The following is a 17274-nucleotide window of genomic DNA, read 5'->3' on the forward strand; positions in this document are numbered from 1 at the left end:
ACCAGATACAATGCTATTTCTCTTTCCGCATGCGTATAGAGAAGGGCACATATGTACTTCACTAACACAAATTACTGATGATTGGTTGAAAGAAATGGATAATAAGAAGATTGTGGGAGCTGTAATGCAACCTTTGAAATTATTGACTTGACTTGTGTTATGACTTTTCAACCTCTGCCATATTGTGGATTTAGACCTGTCTATCTAATAGAACACAGAGGATTTTTCTTTAATGGAAGCTTCTCTAATGTTAAACATGTAAAGTCTGGAGTACCGCAGGGGCGCTCTCTTGACCCTCTACTCTTTACTATTTTTACTAATGACCAACCACTAGCATTAAAACAAAGCTTGTGGATGTTGATGATTCAACACTATACATATCAGAAACCACAGTTAGTGAAATCTCTGCAACCCTAAACAAAGAGTTGGAGATAGTTTTAGAATGGGTGGCCAGTAATAAACTAGTCCTGAACATCTTCAAAACAATTGTATTTGGTACAAATCGTTTCCTAAATTCTAGAACTCAGATGAATCTGTTCACGCATAATGTGGCTGCTGAGCAAGTTGAGAAGCCTACATAACTTTGGATTGTAAACTGTCATGGTCAAAACATATTGATTCGATGATTGTAAATATGGGGAGAGGTATGTCCGTCATAAAGAGATGCTCTGCTTATTTGTCACCACACTCCACAAAGCAAGTCCTGCAGGCTCTAGTTTTATCTCATCTTGATTATTGCCCAGTCATATCGGCAGGTGCTTCCATGTAGCCATGGCTCTATGTAATATTGTGCGCCTCCCACAGTCTGTTCTTGACTTGGGGGTTGTGAAGAGACTTTTGGTGGCATGTCTTGTGTGGTATGCATGGGTGTCCAAGCTGTGTGCTAGTAGTTTAAACAGACACTTCGGTGCATTCAGCATGTCAATACTTCTTACAAAAACAAGTAGTGATGAATTCAATCTCTCTTCCAATTTGAGTCATGAGAAATTTACATAAATAATATTAATGTTAGCTGTCCATGTACATTTAAGGGCCAGCCGTGCTGCCCTGTTCTAAGCCAATTGTAATTTTCCGAGGTATCTCTTTGTGGCACCTGACCAGGACTGAACGGTAGTCCAGGTGCAACAAACCTAGGGCCTGTAGAACCTGCTTTGTTGATAGTGTTGTTAAGAAGATAGAGCAGTGCTTTTTTATGGACAGACTTCTTCTCATCTTAACTACTGTTGTGTCAACATGTTTTGACCATGACAGTTTACAATCCAGGGTTACTCCAAGCAGTTCAGTCACCTCAACTTGCTCAATTTCCACATTATTTATTACAAGATTTAGTTGAGGTTTATGGTTTAGTGAATGATTTGTCCTAAATACAATGCTTTTAGTTTTTTTTTAATATTTAGGACTAACTTATTCCATGCCACCCATTCTGAAACCAACTGCAGCTCTATGTTAAGTGTTGCGGTTATTTCACTCACTGTAGTAACTGACGTGTATAGTATTGAGTCATCCGCATACATAGACACACTGGTCTTGACATTAGTAAAGACTGAAAAAAGTAAGGGGCCTGGACAGCTGCCCTGGGGAATTCCTGATTCTACCTGGATTATGTTGGACAGGCTTCCATTAAAGAACACCCTCTGTGTTCTGTTAGACAGGTAACTTTTATTCACAATATAGCAGGGGGTGTAAAGCCATAACACATACGTTTTTCCAGCAGCAGACTATGATCGATAACGTCAAAAGCCACACTAAAGTCTAATAAAATGTCTAATAAAATACCAATACCAAAAAAATACCAAGTACATTTACCCCACCTCATTTATAGGCTCGTAAAAGTTATTGCTGATGCATACAAACAGAAAGTGGACAGCTTTTTTGAACATGTACTGGTTGGTTTTGTCACGTGATGGTCACATGTGTCCCAAACCATTACAAGCAAAGTAATGAAATGGTATGGGTGTTTAAATGTTAGTGGTAAACTGTTCAGCTAAAACTGTGTAGAAATATTTCCTCAATGACAATATGATTACATTTGGCATGATCACTTAGTACTGATTTTCAATATCAGCCCACCAGGTACTAGATTTCACAACCTCTGGATTTGGGGGTATACTGATCTTTCTGCTGCGCCACAAACACTGTAGAATTTCATAAGTCCCCTACACATTCATTACCTATAATGCATCTCTGCACTCAGCAAAAGAGTGCCAACTGCACTGCTATTTTAGTAACCAGTTAATCTGACTATTCTCTAATCTGACCTATTTCAGAAATTTAAATGAGGGTTTTCATGTTAGTTGTCTAATATTGGTGGGGCATATTATTCCGTTTTAATGTTATTCCCGAGTCACTGTGATAAACATCATAGTTTTTCTTCAGTGTATTGTTAACAGAGCTGAGAATGCACTTTGAACTGCAAAGTGTAGGAATAGGCCTGCAGCTGAAATCATTAATTGACATGGTGGCGTAGCAGGAAAATTGCAACACTGTGAAGCAAGAGGTTGTGCGTTTGAATCCCATGTGAGTACATGTTAAATAATAATTACTCTATGAATAAACATACACAATGTCATCGTGGGTCAAATATGTATGTTAAAAGCACTGTGGGTGTCCCAAGTATTGCCAAGATACAAAGAGCTGTGACTGGATCAGTGTTTCACCAATCAGGGCTTTGATGGGCTTAGCAACAAGTAACAAAGGGTGATAGGTAATCAAACTAGGGTGACCATGGCCTGTGTAAAAAAAAAAAAAATTGGGCGGGGAGAATTTTTTTTGCAACCATCAGGTGACGTCCCCGGGACAAAGCGGGAAGTAGAAAAAAACTTCCAGGGGACCATGACACAACATCCTGACGACTTTAGTTGACCATTTCGTAACGGCTCATTATTATCTCACAACTTTAGAGAACGTTCCCATATAGCTCATTAGGTCATTAACTAACGTTTTCATAGGAATGTTCCTGTGTTGTGCAAGAAATGTTTCTAATATACCATTCCCTTAATGTCAAATATAACTTTCCCAGAACGTGGTTACAATGTTATCAGGACATAACATATTAATGTTCTAGACACGTTAAATGAGAACGTTGCTCTTCACAGATGAATCCTAGTTTCAACTGTACCGGGCAGATGGAATCATGTGGGCGAGCGGTTTGCTGATGTAAACGTTGTGAACAGAGTACCCCATGGTGACGGTCAAGTTATGGTATGGGCAGGCATAAGCTACGGACAACGAACACAATTGCATTTTATCGATGGCAATTTGAACGCACAGAGATACCGTGACGAGATCCTGAGGCCCATTGTCGTGCCATTCATCCACCACCACCACCTCAAGTTTCAGCATGATAATGCTCAGCCCCGTGTCACAAGGATCTGTACACAATTCCTGGAAGCTGAAGATGTCCCAGTTCTTCCATGGCCTGCATACTCACCAGACATGTCAACCATTGAGCATGTTTGGGATGCTCTGGATCAACGTGTACGACAGTATGTTCCAGTTCCCGCCAATATCCAGCAACTTCGCACAGCCATTGAAGAGGAGTGGGACAACATTCTACAGGCCACAATCAACAGCCTGATTAACTCAATGCAAAGGAGATGTGTTGCGTTGCATGAGGCAAATGGCGGTCACACCAGATACTGACTGGTTTTCTGATCCACACCCCTATCTTTTTTAAAGGTATCTGTGACCAACAGATGCATATCTGTATTCCCAGTCATGTGAAATCCATAGATTTGGGCCTAATACATTTTTTTCAATTGACTGATTTCCTTATATGAACTGTAACTCAGTAAAACCTTTGAAATTGTTGCATGTTGCATTTCTATTTTTGTTCAGTGCATATCTGAATGTAGGTATACATTTAAGATATACAATATATAACACCACCATTCCATTCATTAAACTCTGACCTACCAGTACCATCACCCACTTGTCCATACCTCCACCATCCAATGCTTTTAGAATTGTCGGAAGTAGTGAACGAGTGTACATTTCAGGAGAAAGGAGATATTATTGGGACGCAGCCCGTGAATAACAGCCGTCTCACCTTTGACCTCACCTAGGAGCTCGCTGGAATTCAGTCTGTCCCTCCTGTCTTTCCAGTCCCTGGACAGAAGTGTCTCCACACAGGTAGACTCTACGGAAGGAGAGAGGAACACACAAGTCAAACACACAAGTCAGTAACTTGGTTCTTTCAAACAAGGCACATGTTATACCCTAAGCAGAACGCAATGGGAACTAATACACCACTCTGAATCTTTCAATGGGACTTTTTTGTGTCTCTGAGGCAAGACAAGAATATTGTGCTTAGCCTTCATCTCGATGCACCCAGTTTTAAACTTTTCACCCGACATAACCCCTAAGAGGCTTGTGTGTGTGTGTGTGTGTGTGTGTGTGACTGTCTTGTGTGTTCGTGGATACATGCTTTTGTGTATCTGTGTGCATGAGTCTATCTTCCAGAGGTCCTATCACAGTCGTAAACCCAATGAGAACAGTTTCATTCCTCAGTGAGATCGGAGAAGTCTAGCAGTCAGGATGGCATTTTTCGCTTCCAGTTTTCAAAAAAAACCAAAAGGCTTTCTAGATAATACATTGTTAAGTGGACAATGGCTCATTTGTGAGACTTGATCCTAACAAAAGGACCAGCATTCATAAGCATATGAGCATTGTGAATGGCTTAATGTTTGGTTTGAGAGGTTTGTGCGTGTAGGCTATTGTGGTCATGAGGCCCTTGTCGGGGGAACACAACTTACTTAGCATGTGTCTCAAATGGCACCCTATTCCCTATGTAGTTCACTACTTTTGACTGGAGCCCTATGGGCCTTGGTAAACAACAAAAATAATTGCACTATATAGGGAATAGGGTACCATTTGAGTCATACCCTCATTCAGTCCCATTAAAGCCTAGCATGTTTACACTGGATTATGATTATTGTCAATAAGTTCACGCTGCACGGGATCAACACGAACAACGGTCGACAAAGCGAGGCAATGGATGTGTCCCAAATGGTGCCCTATTCCCTACATAGTTCACTCCTTTTGACCAGGGAATAGAGTGCCATTTGCAGCCCATAACAAACAGCAGCGGAACGTAAACGCTTACAAAAGAGGTTTTCAAAATGTAATTCCAAAAGCCTTTCCCACCCTGTATACTCAAAACAGGGAATTTCCAAAACTGATTCCTAATAACAAGATAGTTGATACAATTTTGCTGTCAAAGTCCTGCGTAATTTATGGATTGTTTGTCATCTAGCCACTAGGCAGATAGCCTACTGGTTAGAGCGTTGAGCCAGTAACCGAAAGGTTGCTGGATCGAATCCCTGAGCTGACAAGGTAAAAATCTGTTGTTCTGTACTCTGAACAAGGCAGTTAACCCACTGTTCCCTGGTAGGCCATCATTGTAAGTAAGAATTTGTTCTTAACTGACTTGCCTAGTTAAATAAAACATTTTTTCTCAAACTGAAAGTATGCCTAGCTTGATATGTACTGTTTATATTTGGTAGTAATTTTAACTATTTACAACCAAGGGAAGAGAATGTCTTTCCCTCACTATGAGAGAAACACACACAGTCTGCTAGGCTTCGCATAAAATAGAATTAGAGGGAGGATTTATTGACTCACTTAGAGAATAAAATACAATCGACTAATTCTACTCTACATCCGTGCTTCGACGCTGTACGAGGGAAACGCGCGTGTTTGTGTGTGCATACCTGCACTGTAAGACTGTTCTGTAATCTCAACAGTAAAACACTGTAAAATGCACAGTAAAATGCTGTACATGTTGTTTTACAGCATTAATGCTGTAGATAGCACTATATTATGGGAACAATGCTGAAAAGTACTGTTATTAACTGTAATTGGAAGAATCTTGTAAAAAAATGCTATTTTTACAGTAACAGCTTATGCCTACTGTAGATTCAAATGATCAGTTTCAGGCACCAACCTCATGCTGTTAGGTGACACATGAAGCTCAGACTATTTTTGTAAATATCTTCTTGAAACGGCATATTTTCAGCAGCTGGTGGGTAGGTACCTTGACTTGTTTATACGTCTCTTGATTGCTAGCCAACGTTGAATTACTGCATGTTTTCTTAGCTAACCTAGCAAGATGGCTAACATTTGAGATAGCTAGCGCAAGTTGATACAAGCCATTTCAGTCTGCTCGTAAACATCTCGCTGTGAGACCTAGAAAAAAGAAGAAGATAATAATCGTTGTGATGATAAGCTTTTAGATACACCTCTTAATGCCATAGAGAATAAATTGAGCGCAGATTCGTGACCGTTATGTTTTTACCATTACTACAGGGAAAATGGCTTGTTTCTAGCAGTTCAAAAGATATTACCCATATTATTACTGCTGCAACGTTTTTTCCCCCAGATTGACGGGACGCATTCTACACATGAACCAAGCCATGGGCCGTTGAAACTACTCGCAAGCCGCTAAAGTCGATGCTAATGACCAGTGCACCGGTGTCGTATTGAGGTGCCTGCCGACCTAAGGTGCTTGCCACACTGGGCAGCTGTAACACAGTGTCGCTGGCAGTAGCTAGTAAAATGGCCAATTGTTTATATTATATTTCAAGTAGGAAAACAGCCTACATAATAAATAACTAATATTGGTAGCCATCTAGATGTCACCATAATAGAATCTACTGAATGGGGAGAGCATGAACGGCAACAACACCGGGACACAGTGACCTTAGCAACTGACTTGCTAAGGACTGACAACTGACAGCTGTCACAACTCCGTGTGATTTGAATCACTCTGCTCTCAGCTGTGCGACATACGTCATAGTTTTGCAGGCCAGGAGTGTCCGTATAGCCTCTCCCTGCTAACCATTTGTTCAATTTAAACAGCACTGTCTCATAATGTGACAGTATTAGCTAAACCTGTTCACTTTACTAGTAGAATGCAAACGTTTGGTGGCACGGAAAGAAAAGAAAATGTTGCGCGTCTGGTAAAATAAGCCTCGATATTGTGAAGGCTATTGCAATTTTTTATTAGTTAGCTAGGATTTGAAGTAGGTCTATATAGCGGTCTTATTTGTATTTGTTCAACGACTCAATTGATGTCGTATGGCTGTACAGGAAGATGAACCCTGAAGATGGGACAAAGTGCTTGACAAGGTGGCCCAGAGGAAGCCAGCTGTTCTCAACCACTGCATTGCCACATTCTATCAAGAGCTTACAGAGTTTGAATGAAGTCCTCTAGTGAGCTAAGTACACACACGACACCAGCTTGATATGTCCCTTGTCCCCTGTCTTTTTACCCACAGAGTAACATCCCTGGTGCTCTCGGTCTCTCATTCTATCCTTTCTTTTTTCTATGTTTGTCCTAGGGGTGAAAAGAGCTGACAAAATCCGAACTGAGGAGGATTGTAATGGAGACCCATGAGGAACAGCTAATGCCGTGCTGACTTCTCTCTCCTGGATGCTCTGCTCCTCAAATGGAGTTGCCCCTGATCATAGATCTAGGATTGTACCCAATCCCAATTCCAACTCCCTCTCTCGCTTTGTCTCTCTCTCCCCCACAGAATATATTTTTTAGATTTGTGTTGTAACGATGCTCTTATTTGGTTACATATGTGTTAACTGTTTATACTTCTATTGTCAATTCTGTTGTTTAATTTGTTGTTCATGCTGTTACCAATTTGAATAAATACATTTTATGTACAAATGTAATTTTTTCTTACATTTTGATTTCAGTAGTGCTGAGCGATTAGTGCTTTTTAAAGTTGGTTTCTGTTCCGGTTCTATTATTAAAACATAATCCCTGATTTCGGTTTTGATTATTTGGGTTGAATGCTGTAACACAAAAAAACAGTCCCATGATGGTAGTGACTGCCCATTACTCACTTATTGACCATCATTGATTCACATTACTTTAATAAAATATTTCAGTGGTGTATATAACAGTTGTTTTATTTGATGACTTTATAATTGAATTCCAAGTCATCGCATCTCTATATTTTGTAGTTCTTCAAAGTAAATAGGGGATACTTTTATGACTGCTGAATACCAACTATCAATCACTTAGATCATGTATTTTCAGGTAGAGATACCTTGGGAAGCAACAGCTGCTCTCTATATCACCTCACAATTGTGCATTCTTCTGTCTCCTCCATAACAGGCGTAAAAAACACAGACCAGACAAGTAGATTTGCAAAGGATTATGGTCATTGTAGTTAATTACCACATTTGATCCACTAAACTATGTAGAATATTTGCCTGCTGAAAACTACAACTCCCTACTACATCGCCCATACATCGCCCAGCTCAGGCTGGATCTGATTCTTTAGAGAAACTGCAATTTGCGCATTGAGCTCACAAGAAAAATAAAAATAATTTAACCAACTTAGGCCAACCAGTTGTTTAAAAAACGAAATTGTGGTTAATCGCTCAGCACTAGGGAGAATGTCTGTACGTTTACAGCATTACAGTATTGAGCTGGCAACTCTGGTGCCAGTATAATGCTGTACATTGAAAGGGAGAAGTTTTACAGTGTATAAATTAGATGCACACGCATGTGTGTGTGTGACGGTTATCCACGATGTATAACCCTCAAACTGATAAACACATCTGAAAAGAGAAGGAGGAAGAAAGAGCAAGAGGCAGAGGAATGGAGAGGAGAAGAGAGGAGGAAATTATGTGTTTAAGCCTAGATGGGTCTCTATCTCTCCCTCCTTTCTTAACCCTACAGAATGGGGATCAAGTGCTGTTTAGATTGGGGACTGGATAAAAATTCCACACTCACTCTCCTTCCCCTAATAGAGGGGATATTCAAATGATGAACAACTTGTGAACAAGGTCCAGAGAACTGAGGGAGAAGGGGAAGGATGGAGAAGGGGAGAGAGGGAGAATAGGAAAAAGGAGGGGATTGAAGAGGGAGAGTAGAAGGGAAGAGGACGAAGAGGAAGGAGAGGAGTGAGTGGGGCGAGAAGAGGTAGGAAAAGAGGAGAGGGGAGGAGAAGAAAGAGGAGAATAAGGTGGGAGGAAAGCCCCACGGTGCTTCTATTGGGTGCTAAACCACACAGACAACGCTGTCATTGTAAATCTGTGGAGACCAGCCAGCCAGCCAAGTATCAGAGATTGTGTTTGGTGTAAACAGACTTTTTATCACCTGGCTGTCTCAGCGTTGTGCCAAAAGCAAGTGTTTATGGTGTTTAACAGAAACCCCAGGCGTGTAATGTTGTGCGGCAGGCAAGCGTCAACAGTCATGGAGGGAGGACACTGCCAGGAGTTTAGGAGTCGAGCCTGTACTGTCTACAGTAGCCTAGCATGAGGTCACCACTTGGAAAGATAAGAATGATATCTCTCCTCTCTCTTTCCCTTGCTTTCTCTCATGCACGCACGCACGCAAACACGCACGCACGCACGCACGCAGTTGTCCTAACCGCTAATTTAAGGTTCGTTTTTTTTTTAAATCCTCCCAATGGTTATTAATGCATGATACCTACAGCACTGAAGCTTAAATAAGAGAACCATCGAGATCCCCCACCCAAGTCTAAATCAATCAATATACACGAATGAGCAATATCAACTCTTCTTCCCGCCCACAGCAAATGGAGTGGGTAGAGCAACGAATTTACAACGTTCGCTCAGCTACCATCTACTGTTAGTCCACTTCTTATTTAGGAGGGCGGATCAGACACATGCACTATACCTAGTTCAGAAGGGGGGGGGGGGGGTCAGTACCCAATGTTGCACTGCAGTTGGAGAGAAGGAGAGAACGAGAGAGAGCGAGAGTAAAGCGAGAGGACAGAGAGTGAAGTGAGAGGCAGAGAGAGAGAGAGAGAGAGCAGCTGGGCTGAACAGCTGGCCAGGAGGATTTATGTCAGAGTGAAATAAAACTCAACATATGTCCAAACACAAGAGAGGCCAGAGAGGAAAGTAGAGATCCTCTCTTTAGCACATACAGCACAGTCACTAACATACAGTACACGCACACACAAACACGCGCACACACACACACACACGTGCTCCCCCCGAGATACAGCCACAGAACCTATAGCAACCAAACTTCACACACAGCTCTGTTCTGTCTCACACACACAAGTAGCCTAAGGATTCAAGTAAATGTGTGTACTGAAGCCAGCTAGCCACTACAAGAGCTCAGTGCTGTAAAACCATTAGAGTCCGAGTCAGATGTGTGTTGTGTGTGTTAGCGCCGTGTCCATTACAGAGACACTATTTTCATCTGTCAGATGACACCTGCTCTGCCTCTCTCTCTTGTTCTAGCTGCCAGCCACGGGCTCCAGGGAGAAGTGTCTCCTAGGTACAGCTCTAGGGTCAGCTAGCCATCCCCAATCCTAACCTTAACCATTAGTGGGAAAAATACAAAACCGATCCAAGATCAGCATCTTGGGTGAACTTCACCCTGGTCCAAACGTTGGCCATGGTTGGAGAATGCCTGCATGCTGCTCCTTCAGAGAGGGTGGATGGTGGCTGGTTGAAGGGGGTAGCAACATACTAGCCTGTATGACCTGATCAACTGACCAGCATCTGACCCGCAAGCTTCGACCACATAGCCATTCTCACTTCCACTCTCTTCATGTTCCAATTCGTTCTCCCGAAGTACGCACTTGAAACCCGTTGGATTTGGTATATGAAGGGAAGTGAAAAAGTGCCCAGAAAAGTAGAAATGTGGGGAATTGGGACGCGCACACAGTTTCCTGGACTAAAACGGCTGCTGTGCTTCCTCCCGTTGGGTGCGGCTACATTGGCAGTTGCAGATAGAAATGTTTTGTATGGAGCTGACATAAGTCCATAGTCTACACGACAGAGGCAAATCTGTTCTAATACCGTACAGTACATTTCTCGCTGAACCTCCTGTAAAGTCGAACCCCAGTGAACGAACTTCATCCTGTTCTGGGTAGACCTCAGTTATTTGTGTGACAGTCACGGCGTCAGTTGTACAGTAGCCCAATTATAGTATGAAGAAACTTAATACTGCGCTTTTAACCGTCAACTTAGAACCCAGCCTCGACTTATACAGTAGGGTCCAAAATGATTAACAACCTTGATAAAAATGGGTGTCAAGGGTGTCAATCATTTCGGACCCGACAGTATACAAGCAGACGCTTGTATCCTAAGCGACTTACATTCATGCGTGCATACATTTGACGTACGGGTAGTCCTGGGAACGGAGCAAAACCTTTTTTTCCCCCCAATGTATTTGATACCGTTCCACTCATTCCGCACAAGTCAATGAGCCCGTCCTCCCCAATTAAGGTGCCACCAACCTCCTGTGCTACCAACTGAGCTACCAGAGGACCAGAGTACTTGCTTATCACACCTGGAGTCTCTCAGTGCAAATACAATTCAAAAGAAAGAGAACGTCTCACCCCTGTCATGTTTCAGAATACCTCACCCCTCCGCACTCATCCAAAAAGTCCATTGGATTCGGTTTGCACTTTAGTCGTGATTTGAGGAAACCCTATCCCCAACACCATGTGAGGCGGAGACACAATAGAAGTGTTGTTGTGGGGGGGGGGGGGGCATAGGGTAACAGGAGGTTGGGGTGGGAGTGGTTGGATTCACAGGGGGTAGAAGAGGTGTTGGGGGGGGGGGGTCGACAGCTGAGTGCTTTCGAGAGTGAGAGGCCGACCTAGTATGTCTGCCCACAGGCCCCCACCGCTGTCGACGCATCCGAACAGGGAGAATCCGAGGGGTTTGGAAAGACATCCGAGGGGCTTGGAAAGACATCCGGACGCACAGAGAGAGAATAGCACACAAGAACGTCACACAAGCAGCTGGTTCATTATATATCATCTGTAATGGGGGGCGATTATCAAACCCACTCACAGACACTGTTACTGCCTCCCGCTCTTTAAAACAAACTCTGAACCACTATACGTTGTGTATTTTATGCCACATGCTGAATTTGAGGCCTGCTACTCTTTGACAATTTGGGGATACAAAATGTCTTTGGTAAAAAAAACAGTTGTTTCAAAAAAAGACAAACATGTTTGGTGTATTTGAGGGAGTTCTGGTCTACCTCAGGTACTCCAGGGAGGTGTGTGGGGGACTGGATGAGGTCTATCAAAAGGACCATATGATCATTTGGCCAACTGCCAAGCTGTGGAAAAGGCTACTGGGCATCCCGTGGCTTGATGTAGTTAAGGCACTCTGCCACAGATCATTACAGCAGAGATCCCTCTTCATTACGGGGAAAACAGGGAAACAGACGACTATATAGAGATGTGGAGGAGGATGGGAAGAGGTACAATCACACAAACTTGTTAAATACACACACTCAAATGTATGTATGCACACACACACACACAGACACAGACACACGCAAGCTGCCAATCCTATAGAGAAGGGCAAACGCAGTGGCAATGCGAAGCCTCGAGTCAAATACCTTGTATAATTAGCCTATAGGCTTAACCCTTACCCTGACCTTATTCTCTCTGCACCACCACTACCTACCACTGTACCAGCACTACTACCACCTGCCTGCACCCACACAAGCACCAACATGCATACACACACAAACACACACTTCACATATTAGAATGTGGGTTACTGTGGGTTCCACAAAGGATTACTGTTCATCCAGATGACACTTACTCTCGGCTTTACCCCCCCCCCCCCCCCCCTTATGATGAGGCTGTGTCGCAAATGGCACCCTATTCCTTATATTGTCCACTACTTTTAAAACAGAGCCCTATGGACCCTGGACAAAAGTAGTGCACCACATAGGGAATAGGGTGCCCTTTGCTACTCGTAAGGGGGGGCGGGTAATGCCCATAAGGTAACACCTAAATGGGATATGCTTTATGAGAAAAGAGGATTATGATATGAGAAAAGATGATTGGTCTATGAAACATAATGAATCCTAAGTGAGGAAAAGTAACTGCTAGCGACATGACTGGTACAGTTGTAAAGAAATAGAAGGGTACGAGCAAAAGGTGACTGAATAGGAGTGCTTAATTATACAGATTGTCAGGCAGGCTAGACGGAATAGTTGCACACCTCTTTTTAGAGAGTTATTTCCGGATACACTGAAAGACACACACACACACACACACGTGTACACAGACTAAGGCTGTCCCCGGCTAAAAAAAATCTTTGTAGACCAAGATTTTTCTGTTCTTTCGACCAATCAATTGGTCGGCATCTTTAAACGTGTATTTTTTTCCATATATAGACATATATAGATGCATTTGAATAAAATCACCTATATGCATTGAGCTTGTCTGATGCTTTAAGCTCCAATGTCCAGTTTCTTGACAACAAGGTTGATGAAATCCGAGCAAGGGTAGCATTCCAGAGAGACATAAGAGACTGTAACGTTCTTTGCTTCACGGAAACATGGCTCACTCGAGATACGCTATCGGAGTCGGTACAGCCAGCTGATTTCTTCACGCATCGCGCCGACAGAAACAAGCATCTTTCTGGTAAGAAGAGGGGCGGGGGGTATGCCTTATGATTAACGAGACGTGGTGTGATCATAACAACATACAGGAACTCAAGTCCTTCTGTTCACCTGACTTAGAATTCCTCACAATCAAATGTCGACTGCATTATCTACCAAGAGAATTCTCTTCAATTATAATCACAGCCGCATATATTTCCCCCCAAGCAGACACATCGACGGCCCTGAACAAACTTTATTTGACTCTATGTAAACTGGAAACCACATATCCTGAGGCAGCATTCATTGTGGCTGGGGATTTTAAGAAGGCTAATCTGAAAACAAGACTCCCTAAATTCTATCAGAATATCGATTGTGCTACCAGGGCTGGTAAAACCCTAGATCATTGTTATTCTAACTTCCGCGACGCATATACGGCCCTCCTTTTGGAAAAGCTGACCACGACTCCATTTTGTTGCTCCCAGCCTATAGACAGAGACTAAAACAGGAAGCTCCCGCGCTCAGGTCTGTTCAACGCTGGTCCGACCAATCTGATTCCACGCTTCAAGATTGCTTCGATCACGTGGATTGGGATATGTTCCGCACTGTGTTAAACAACAACATTGACGAATACGCTGATTCGGTGAGCGAGTTTATTAGTAAGTGCATCGGCGATGTTGTACACACAGCAACTATTAAAACATTCCCAAACCAGAAACCGTGGATTGATGGCAGCATTCGCGCGAAACCCAAAGCGCGAACCACTGCTTTTAACCAGGGCAAGGTGACCGGAAACACGACCGAATACAAACAGTGAAGCTATTCCCTCCGCAAGGCAATCAAACAAGCTAAGCGTCAGTATAGAGACAAAGTAGAGTCACAATTCAACGGCTCAGACACAAGAGGTATGTGGCAGGGTCTACAGTCAATTATGGATTACAAAAAGAAAACCAGCCCCGTCGCGGACCAGGATGTCTTGCTCCCAGACAGACTAAACAACTTATTTGCTCGCTTTGAGGACAATACAGTGCCACTGACACGGCCCGCTACCAAAATCTGTGGACTCTCCTTCACTGCAGCCGACGTGAGTGAAACATTCAAACGTGTTAACCCTCGCAAGGCTGCCGGTCCAGACATCCCTAGCCGCATCCTCAGAGCATGCGCAGACCAGCTGGCTGGTGTGTTTACGGACATATTCAATCAATCCCTATCCCAGTCCGCTGTTCCCACATACTTCAAGATGGCCACCATTGTTCCTGTTACCACGAAGGCTAAGGTAACTGAACTAAATGACTATCCCCCCATAGCTCTCACTTCTGTCATCATGAAGTGCTTTGAGAGACTAGTCAAGGATCATATCACCTCCACCCTATCTGTTACCCTAAACCCACTCCAATTTGTTTACCACCCCAGTAGGTCCACAGATGATGCAATCACCATCACACTGCCCTATCTTATATGGACAAGAGGAATACCTATGTAAGAATGCTGTTCATTGACTACAGCTCAGCATTCAACACCATAGTACCCTCCAAACTCATCATTAAGCTTGAGACCCTGAGTCTCAACCCCGCCCTGTGCAACTGGGTCCTGGACTTCCTGACGGGCCGACCCCAGATGGTGATGGTAGGAAACAACATCTCCACGGCGCTGATCCTCAACACTGGGGCCCCACAAGGGTGCGTTCTCAGTCCTCTCCTGTACTCCCTGTTCACCCATGACTGCGTGGCCTTGCACTCCTCCAACTTAATCATCAAGATTGCAGACGACACTACAGTGGTAGGCTTGATTACCAACAACGACGAGACAGCCTACAGGGAGGAGGTGAGGGCCTAGGAGTGTGGTGTCAGGAAAATAACCTCTCACTCAATGTCAGCAAAACAAAAGAGATGATCGTGGACTTCAGGAAACAGAAAAGGGAGTACCCCCCTATCCACATCGATGGGACAGCAGTGGAGAAGGTGGAAAGTTTTAAGTTCCTCGGTGTACATATCACGGACAAACTGAAATGGTCCACGCACACAGACAGTGTGGTGAAGAAGGCGCAACAGCACCTCTTCAACCTTAGGAATCTGAAAAAAATGTGGCTTGTCACTGAAAACCCTCACTAACTTTTACAGGTGCATAATTGAGAGCATCCTGTCGGGCTGTATCACCGCCTAGTACGGCAACTGCACCGCCCACAACCGCAGGGCTCTCCAGAGGGTGGTGCGGTCTATACAACACATCACCAGGGGCAAACTACCTGCCCTCTAGGACATCTACAACACCCGATGTCACAGGAAGGCAAAAAGATCATCAAGTACAATAACCACCCGAGCCATTATCTGTTCACCCCGCTTCCATCCAGAAGGCGAGGTCAGTACAGGTGCATCAGAACTGGGACAGAGAGTTTGAAAAACAGCTTCTATCTCAAGGCCATCAGATTGTTAAACAGCCACCACTAGCACAGAGAGGCGGCTGTCTACCTACAGACTTGATATCATTGGCCACTTTAATAAATGGAACACTAGTCACTTATAAAAAAGGCACTTTAAGAATGTTTACATATCTCACATTTCTCATCTCATATGTATATACTGTATACTGTATCCTTCACTATCTATTCTTTACTATCTATTGCATCTTAGCCGCTCTGTCACTGCTCATCCATATATTTTATACTTATATATTCTTATCCCATTCCTTCACTAGATTGTGTGTATTAGGTTTTGTTGTGGAATGTGTTAGATATTAGGTTTTGTTGTGGAATTGTTAGATATTACCTGTTAGATATTACTGCACTGTCGGATCTAGAAGCACAAGCATTTCGCTACACTCGCAATAACATCTGCTAACCATGTGTATGTGACAAATAACATTTGATTTGATATGTAATGGGGAATTGATATACACTATCAATCAAACTCAAAGAATTCACATTATGAAGTTATGAAACAATGAATGTGCACAAATTGGCGGGAGAGAGCGCATTCTGGAGAGAGAAGGGCATTGTGCATCTGGGCGCATGGTCAATCCGACGTCTGCATTTGCCATGCAGAATTTACGGGGATATGGCCTCAGCAGAAGTCAGGGCTTTCATACTTCTTGCGCTTCGCGGAGCAGTCCAGACCTGTTGTCAAGGAAGTGAGTTTGTGTTTATACAGGAAGCACCGCCGCCACCTACCATCAACCAACCATGTCAATGAGGAGCTATACAGAGCCCTGTACATTGTTACAACATTTGGGAGGCGGATGGCGATGCGGTACAGAGTTCGATTTGGCCTCTGCATGCCTCTGGAGGCTCCGCAATTGCGTCACACCCTCCATATGGAGCCTCCGACCACATTTTCGGATCAAGCATAAATTTGCTTTTAATCTAAGCCTCCGTAATGGATTCGTTCACTGAGATTGGCGCAAATATATATATATATATTTGTTACTGCTCGACTAAAACAATCTCGGTCGACCAACAGCCTAACGACCAAACAATCGACCAGTTGACTAATTGGGATCAGCCCTAACACAGACACATGTTTGCGCGAGTGCACATGTACACACACACTCTCTCTCTCTCCCTCTATCTATCCCAGGAACAATAGTGCCAAGGGAAAACCCGCTCTGCGTTTTGAGTGGCATTGACAGAGATGCTGAAATGGCCTATCATCGCTGAGAGAGAACAAAGTGGAGAAGCACACAATGAGTCTATTGTCACAGACAGGGGTTAAGCAAAGTTGGACTCCTTTGATGTTGCCCTCGAGCTGGTTAAGCCATTAGATGTTGTGATCGGATCCCCAGGCCTGCGATGCCTCCCAAATGGCACCCCATTTCCTATATAGTGCATTATTTTTAACGAGGGGGTAATAGCGCTCTGGTCAAAGTAGTGCACTATATATGGAATAGGGTGTCATTTGAAACACAACCCACGGCTGCAG

General features: G+C 43.5%; 1 protein-coding gene across 7 annotated transcripts in view; it reads right to left on the bottom strand.

The window, feature by feature from the left end:
- The window catches only part of LOC129862758 (transcription factor SOX-6-like), a 155596-nt gene that overhangs the window by 54784 nt on the left and 83538 nt on the right, over nt 1-17274 (bottom strand). For 6 of the 7 annotated variants that reach the window (XM_055934709.1, XM_055934712.1, XM_055934710.1 and 3 more), the window contains one exon: nt 4049-4138. In XM_055934709.1, coding sequence (XP_055790684.1) covers nt 4049-4138 — 90 coding nt within the window. The remainder of the gene's footprint in view (nt 1-4048; nt 4139-17274) is intronic. The other variant, XM_055934714.1, reaches the window with a different exon arrangement.

The sequence above is a fragment of the Salvelinus fontinalis genome, chromosome 9, assembly GCF_029448725.1.
Source record: "Salvelinus fontinalis isolate EN_2023a chromosome 9, ASM2944872v1, whole genome shotgun sequence".
NCBI classification, from domain to species: Eukaryota; Metazoa; Chordata; class Actinopteri; order Salmoniformes; family Salmonidae; genus Salvelinus; species Salvelinus fontinalis.